Source organism: Cyrtonyx montezumae, unplaced genomic scaffold, assembly GCF_038088225.1.
Source record: "Cyrtonyx montezumae isolate F1298 unplaced genomic scaffold, pur_monq_1.0 scaffold_34, whole genome shotgun sequence".
NCBI classification, from domain to species: Eukaryota; Metazoa; Chordata; class Aves; order Galliformes; family Odontophoridae; genus Cyrtonyx; species Cyrtonyx montezumae.
The window spans coordinates 5180127-5186942 of NW_027072039.1; the positions used below are offsets into that span (position 1 = coordinate 5180127).

Here is a 6816-nt window from a genome sequence, read left to right on the forward strand (position 1 = left end):
CTTCCCAACAAATCACTTTTTAAGATGCTGGGCTGACTTTTCCTGGCCTGGATTCCTATATAATTGGAGAACTGGATCTGTTCTGAATGTGAATGACCAAATCTGACTTCTGAGCCTGTCAGAATCTCTGGGTGATGTTGGAGGTGCCAGGTTTTGTCATGTTTCCCATTTCATTTTCCACAAGGAATGGGTGAGGTGTAAACCCTTCATGCTGGCAGCACCACCGTAGTGCACACTTGCCCTTGGTGTTTTATATTTTCAGCTGGAGGGGGTTGAGCCCAGTGCCTGACAGAACTGTGTTTGGTGTGCCACGATTGATCGCCTTACCTTAATGTTAGTAACAATACTTAATGTGTTCTTCAGGACCAAGAGACAGTTTTTATGCTCTCAGACATTTTCATCTGTCATCTCAGTTCTGACTTTGCTTTCCTGTATGAGGAAAATGAACAGACAGCTGACTAGCTGGATTACAGTTCATGCAGACACAGGCAGTGGCCTATTTTTTTTCCTCTTTACTTTGACATAGGCAGTGAAGAAGCAAGGTAAGGGCTTCCCACAATTAGCTAGTGCCACTTTGATTCTGCAGTGTTGCTTGTCATTCAGGGCACACCAGTGAGTAGAAAAGATAGGTTTAGTCTTTTGTTCTGAGAGCCTCTTCTTTTGAGTGCTAGCATTGTGCACTGATTTGTCAGGGCCAGGCCAAAGGTGAGGCTGCAGAGCTTTGGAAGAATTCAGTCATACATACAGTGGTACATTCCACAGATAACAGGACAGATTCACCATCCTTAGAAAAGCCTGACCACCTTGAAAAATGTGAAACCACTACCAGTGTACTGATACAGACAAATCTTTTTGATATGGATTAATCCTGTGAACTCCTAGAATTTCCCTGTTTCTTTCTTATCCACCCTGACTGTGACTATTCAGCTCGATCTCTGCAGAGGGTGGTCCCTTACTCCCAGAAAAAAACTCCCCTAGAATTGCCTCTCAGGTGTCCAAATTTGAGACCTAGCTCAACTCTTTCTCATGCAAAAGCATGTTCACGTAATCACTCCATTCAGTTAGAGCAGAGGAAATGGTAATTTTAGGAATGTTCTTAGACCACCAGCAGTTGGCACATTGCACCACTTTGCAGATCTGCTCCCAGGAGCAGCTTAGGCTGATAGATCATAGGCTATCAACTACTTGGTATCATGCAGCTGTTCTCTGGTTTCTCTTCTCCCCAAAGCTTTCAGCCACAATCAATGTGTTGCTCTCAAAATGCCTTGCACTGCTGGAGCTGTCTGTCACTGGGCCTTCTGGTGCCATGTTTCTCATTGCATTTTCACTGTTCCAGAGCGATCCTTTGCTGTGAGCAGTGCATAGTTTCCTTGTTTTAGATCTTACACTCTGGGACCCAGATCCAGAAACAGTCTTGTGACTAAAGCATGCATTGATTTTGATAGCCACCCTGACAGAAGTGAGCACTGTCTAGGGATATTACAGGTGAGAAGTAAGCAAACAGCCCTTGCTCCTTTCCAGCTAGTACAGAGCCCACAGGTATCTGAAGGACCCAGAAATCACTTCATTGTTTGTCATCACTCCTCTGGACACCAAGCCAGTGGTATTTGCTGTGCATGCCTTCTGGGTAGATCATTCTCAACTCCACTTACACTGCATGCAAACACTTTGAGAGATGGTAGTCTCTAGTTAAAAGTGGGGGGGGGGGAGTTGTACACGTTCCTCTTTGCTTTCAGAAGTGATAATTATTTTTACTGTCCCTCCTCCCTTCTCCTCAGCAATATGCATCTTGCCATGTCTCAATGGAGGTCGCTGTGTGGCTCCTTACCTGTGTGAGTGCCCCCCTGGATGGTCTGGATCGCGGTGCCATACGGGTAAAACTCCTTTTACTTGCATTCCTTCTCTTTTTGTGACCCTGCTAGCAATACACAGTTCACTAAGGGCCATGTAGCAAGTTCCACACTTCTCAGAGCAAAACCCAGCCCTGCAATAAAATTCCCAGAGCGTTTGCTGTCCCAAAATGCAAACTGTTATCAGAGTAGTTCCTGATGCATCTTAGCAGTCAGAGAAACTTAGTCCCAGAAAGGACAGTCAGCCTTCAGAAGAGGGCAGTCTGCAAAAGCCACTACAGGGGGGAGAGAATTTCCAAGGAGAGGAATAAATCTAGGCTGTCAGCTCCACAAGGAGTTGCAGTTTCATTTTCAGCATCAGATTCAGAAGCAAGTTGCAGGTTCTTCTGAGCTTTTTCACCACCTAGCTGTCTGGTGTGGGGGATTCCCCCTTGGTGCCTCAGTGCAAAGATAGTAGAGATGACAGAGGAAGGCTGGGATGTGTTTATGGATGGTTAAATTTAATTGGTATGTGGACTTAGGTATCACTGAAGTTCTCTGAACAAACACAATACGATAGATCTGTTCCTTGTACCTGAGTTTCAGCAGCATGCAGCACACCAAGGTAGCCAAGGGAATGATTTGGAGGTGTGATTTGGACCTGTGTGCTAGCAAGTCAGTCTGTGTTATGTGAAGCCAATTTACAGTGAGGGGTAATACTTGAACCCAGGTTTGGCATACTTGGTTTTGCTACAAGGCTGAACAAAAGGCAGCTTTTCAAAGCTTCACCAAAGAGCAAGGAGCCACTAAAACCTGAAGTGATTGGTGACCCTTGAAAAGTCTTTCAATCATTTCTGAATCTCAATCATTAATAAATGTTAACTTTTTTTTTTTTTTTAATTCTGTTTGTTTACTGCATTTTTGTTCTTCAGGTGCTACTTAACTGAGTGTTAATAGGGCCTTAACATGGAAGTGTGTGTTTGCCTTCCTGCAGGTCTTTCCAGTGGTTGATTGGGCAAACTGCAGGAAGAATTTGTGCTGTTCATGAGTTTTAATTGTTCAGCCGTTACGAATAATGAGTCTGGGGGATAAACTGCAAACCCAGCCATCCCTCACCAAGTTAAAAATCCAGAGAGACCTTGTTAATTCTCAGCTGCTGTTTTTTGAAGCAACACTTGCCTAGTACATAATGCAGAATTTCACAAACTGTGCAGCTGCAACTTCATAGGTTGTTGAGAACAGATGGTTTCTTTACTCATAGGCCAGCAATTCAAATGTGTTCAGGCTGGCTTGCTTTTCAGGTAGTGCAAGTAAGAAATGTAGTGGTCAACTGCATCTGGGCCAGAATCCATTAAAAAAAAATGCATAAGCACTGTCTGTAAAGTTACTCAGTCAGTTCAAGTTTTACTTCGTAGTCACAGTGTTCTGCTTTGTCAGCTGACAAAACAAAACAGACCAAAGTGAAATGTGAGACTAGCAGTTAACTCAAGTATTTCACTTGATTTAACTGCTAGTTTCACAGGAATAATTAAGTACATAAAGTCAGTGGTAAAGACATTTCATTCATATTTTTCATTCCAGAATCAGAAGTCATTTTCAGCATGGCACACTTACTTGCACGAGTGTAGTCCATCTCTATAACCTCCTGCTGTTGTTTGTGTTTTGGCACAGAGGAATCAGAGTGGAATATTTCCGTTGCCTTTCCACATTCCTTGACTACACATTTCCATTTCCAGTAATCAGAGTTTCCAGTGATTAATAATTTTTTAGATTAATAATTTTTTCAGATTAATAATTTTTGCAAAGATATCACTCGTAGTTTGTCTTTACTGGTGTGTGTCCCCTTAATGCAGCGTCATCTGCTAAAAATATTTGGTGTTTTTTAGCATCCTGGTATTATAATGTTTATGCTTGAAGTTGAGTTGATGAGCTTGAAATGAGCTCACCAAGTGAGTCTGAATCTGTTCTGTAAACAGTAAATTTAGCAGAGATGGGGTTCCAGGGTTTCCCTTTGCAGGGCAGACCGTCTTTTACACGAAACTCAAAGCTGGTATTTAATGTTGTAGGTTTGAGAGCAGTCCATTTGTAAAGGAGTAACACAGGCTGGCCTTTCAGCCTGCTGTTCCTTAACAGCCTGAAGTGAGTTTACTCATTAACACAGTCTCTGTGTGTGCATTTGTATGCAGCTGTTTGCCAGTCACCTTGCTTAAATGGTGGGAAGTGCATACGGCCGAATCGATGTTACTGTCCCTCATCATGGACTGGACATGATTGCTCAAGGTAAATGTTACTGAGTGCTGACCCGTGACTAACCCGAGTGGCTCACTACTGGAACAGTGTCTCTGAAGATCTGTGATTAATTTTGCAGAAGAGCATCTCTAGATCCTGTAAATCAGTAGTCACCTGGCAACTCACAATCTGGAAGGACCTTAGAGAGTACTCTGTCAGATGGTTACCATATGTATGGAAATCCCAGGAGGTGTTACACCTGTGCATGAGCAGATAGGCAAACCTGCAAGGTTTGTACTTAGTGTTAATACTGTAAGTGGAGTGTTTGTTGAGGTACAGTAGAGAACATTTTCTGGGCGTTCATTTCAGCTGGGTCCAGGTTCAAGACACAGGTAATGCAACAGAAGCTGGAAATAATAGTTCTTACACCTCGTGTTGGATAGTGTCATTATTTAGAGTGAAATATGGTGCCTCTCAGGTCACAGTTCAGATTGCCTGACAGTGTCATCACCATCTGAGGCAGCATTTCAAAGTCTCAATGGTAGCTTTGTTTTTTAAAGCTAAGTTGGGCAGTTCTGCTTACATGGAAGTCTGAACAGGAGCCAGTTTATCTGTGGAAAGCTACTTGGTTTCATGCTGCTACTAAGAGCCACTGCTACTGACAAACTCATTCTGCATACATTTGTCATTCTCCTGGAGAGCTAAACAAATGCCAGCTGAATGTCAGATTTTCCTGCTTATTTTTTGGAATGTAAACAAATCCAATGCCATTATCTTACCTCCTTTATTCTTCTTTCTGGACAGATGTAGATAGAGATTCCTGTCTGTCTCTCTGATATACCATTCATCTTAAAGCTCCAGAAAAGGTGCCTGTTACAAAACCATGCTGTTCTAAAACAAATGGTTTTCATTTGTGATTGTGTGTACCTAAGTGAAGCTGCCTATGCATACTGCTAAAAAAAAAAAAAAATAGTGCCTGGATTTAGGCTGAAAGTTGAACATAAAGTGTGCTAATATTTTCATTTAGGATATGAAGCAGAGAAATCCAAGTCCACTGGATTTATCAGCCAAAAAATTCAGAATTTATCTCTGAGGCAGAGCAGATTTTCAGGCTTTTAGCAAACTGGACTATTACTGATTTTTTTTGGGGGGGTTCTTTTTATTTTTATTTTTATTCTTAACTTATCCACAGCTCTGTGGAGCATTGCTGACAGTGAGAGAAGGAGGACCATTGGTCCCGTGGGCTAGTGGTCCAGCAGCTCTTCCCATCAAGGGGTGTTTGAGAGGAATCCCCCACACAGAGAGCTGAGGGGTCTAAGGAGAGATGACAGAAGGAGGCAGTGAGATCTCTTTCGTATTTTGTTAAACATTGGCCTCACCCTGTTGGCTCTTTGCAGTGCATGATACAGTGCTGAGGATTCAAAAACAATACAGGCAAGACAGGAGTAAGTGCCCTGATAGCAAAGATTGGCTGTTGCAGGTTATCTGGGTGTGATTTATAAGGGGAAGATGGAAGGGCTAAAAGCTTTTATCAGCATCCAGGTCTAGATTAGCTCCAGAGTCTGTGATGAGTCAGAGGTTGCATTAGACATCAGCTCACTTGCTCTCTTCCCTCAGTGAGTCTTGGGCTTGGTGCTCTAACCCTGGTACAGCCTCAGTCACCTTCTCCACATGCCTCGCTGTTGATCTTGGTCTGCATTTCCACCTCTGCACTGATATTATTTTGTTTATCACGTGTGGTGTTGCTGTTTGTGGTTGTTTTTTTTTTTGACACAGAAAACGGAAGGCTGGATTCTACCACTTTTAACAGCAGAGCAACAGTTCTACACTCAGAAACCTTTCTTCGGCCTAGACACCAGGGCTTGGAATCTAATGCATTGTAAATCACATCCATTGCTTCCCTTCCCCCCAGCTCTTTTGTTTTGTACTTTATTTTGTGATATATTTTTTCTATACCTTTCAATTTTTAAAGAAAACCTCTGTATTTTCCATTTACAAAAGCATTATCAAGTATATGCTGCTATACACACACCATACACATACAAAGGTGAAGATCCCTACTGTTCACTGAGGAAGTGGCTGTGTACAGTGAAGTCCCTCTCATTTCTTGCACCCAACAAGCTAATTAAAAGATGCTATTCTGCCAACCATGATTAAACAGAATGTTGCAATTCTGCTCATCCTCTGCCAAAGCATATTGAAATCCAGCAGTTTAATAGTAAAGAATAATTATGTCGAGCTGACTGAGCCACTGAACTTCGCATTGGGCTTTTGTCTGCACTCATGGTGGTATAAATCAGAACTACACCTGATAAAGTCCAAACTGCAGCCAGAGTTCCTGGTGGGCATAAGTGGATTCTGTAACGTTCGTTATGTGGTATTAACATCATTAGAAAGTGACTTAAATGGGAAGCAGTGTCCAGAATTTCAGCGATGGGTAAAATACTCAAAAGCATGAAAGAGTTGAGAGAATGTCTAGGCAGCAGCAGCCCCTGGGGATTTTTGGCATACAGGCATTTCAGGTGTCACGCTCAGTCTGGATAATGCAGAATGTGGCAGCAGACAGCACAGACCACTGAAGACTTCCCCCTGGTAATGGATCTCACCACTCCTTGCCTGCAGCCAGCACCCCCTTTCCTGTGTGATGATGAAATGCACATCCAACATCTGCCTGGCAGGCAAATGCTTTTGATACATTGGGTCCCAGCGTTTGGTTCTGGAGTAGAGACAGAAGGCACTGGTTGGAGTGATATTTGTG

At 42.8% G+C, this 6816-nt stretch overlaps 1 protein-coding gene across 1 annotated transcript in view; it reads left to right on the top strand.

The window, feature by feature from the left end:
• The window catches only part of SVEP1 (sushi, von Willebrand factor type A, EGF and pentraxin domain containing 1), a 113547-nt gene extending 106751 nt beyond the window's left edge, over positions 1–6796 (top strand). Inside the window, exons 48-50 of the mRNA XM_065745238.1 lie at positions 1779–1874; positions 4016–4109; positions 5835–6796. Coding sequence (XP_065601310.1) covers positions 1779–1874; positions 4016–4109; positions 5835–5865 — 221 coding nt within the window. The 3' untranslated portion in view covers positions 5866–6796. The remainder of the gene's footprint in view (positions 1–1778; positions 1875–4015; positions 4110–5834) is intronic.
• The last annotated feature ends 20 nt before the right edge of the window (positions 6797–6816 follow it).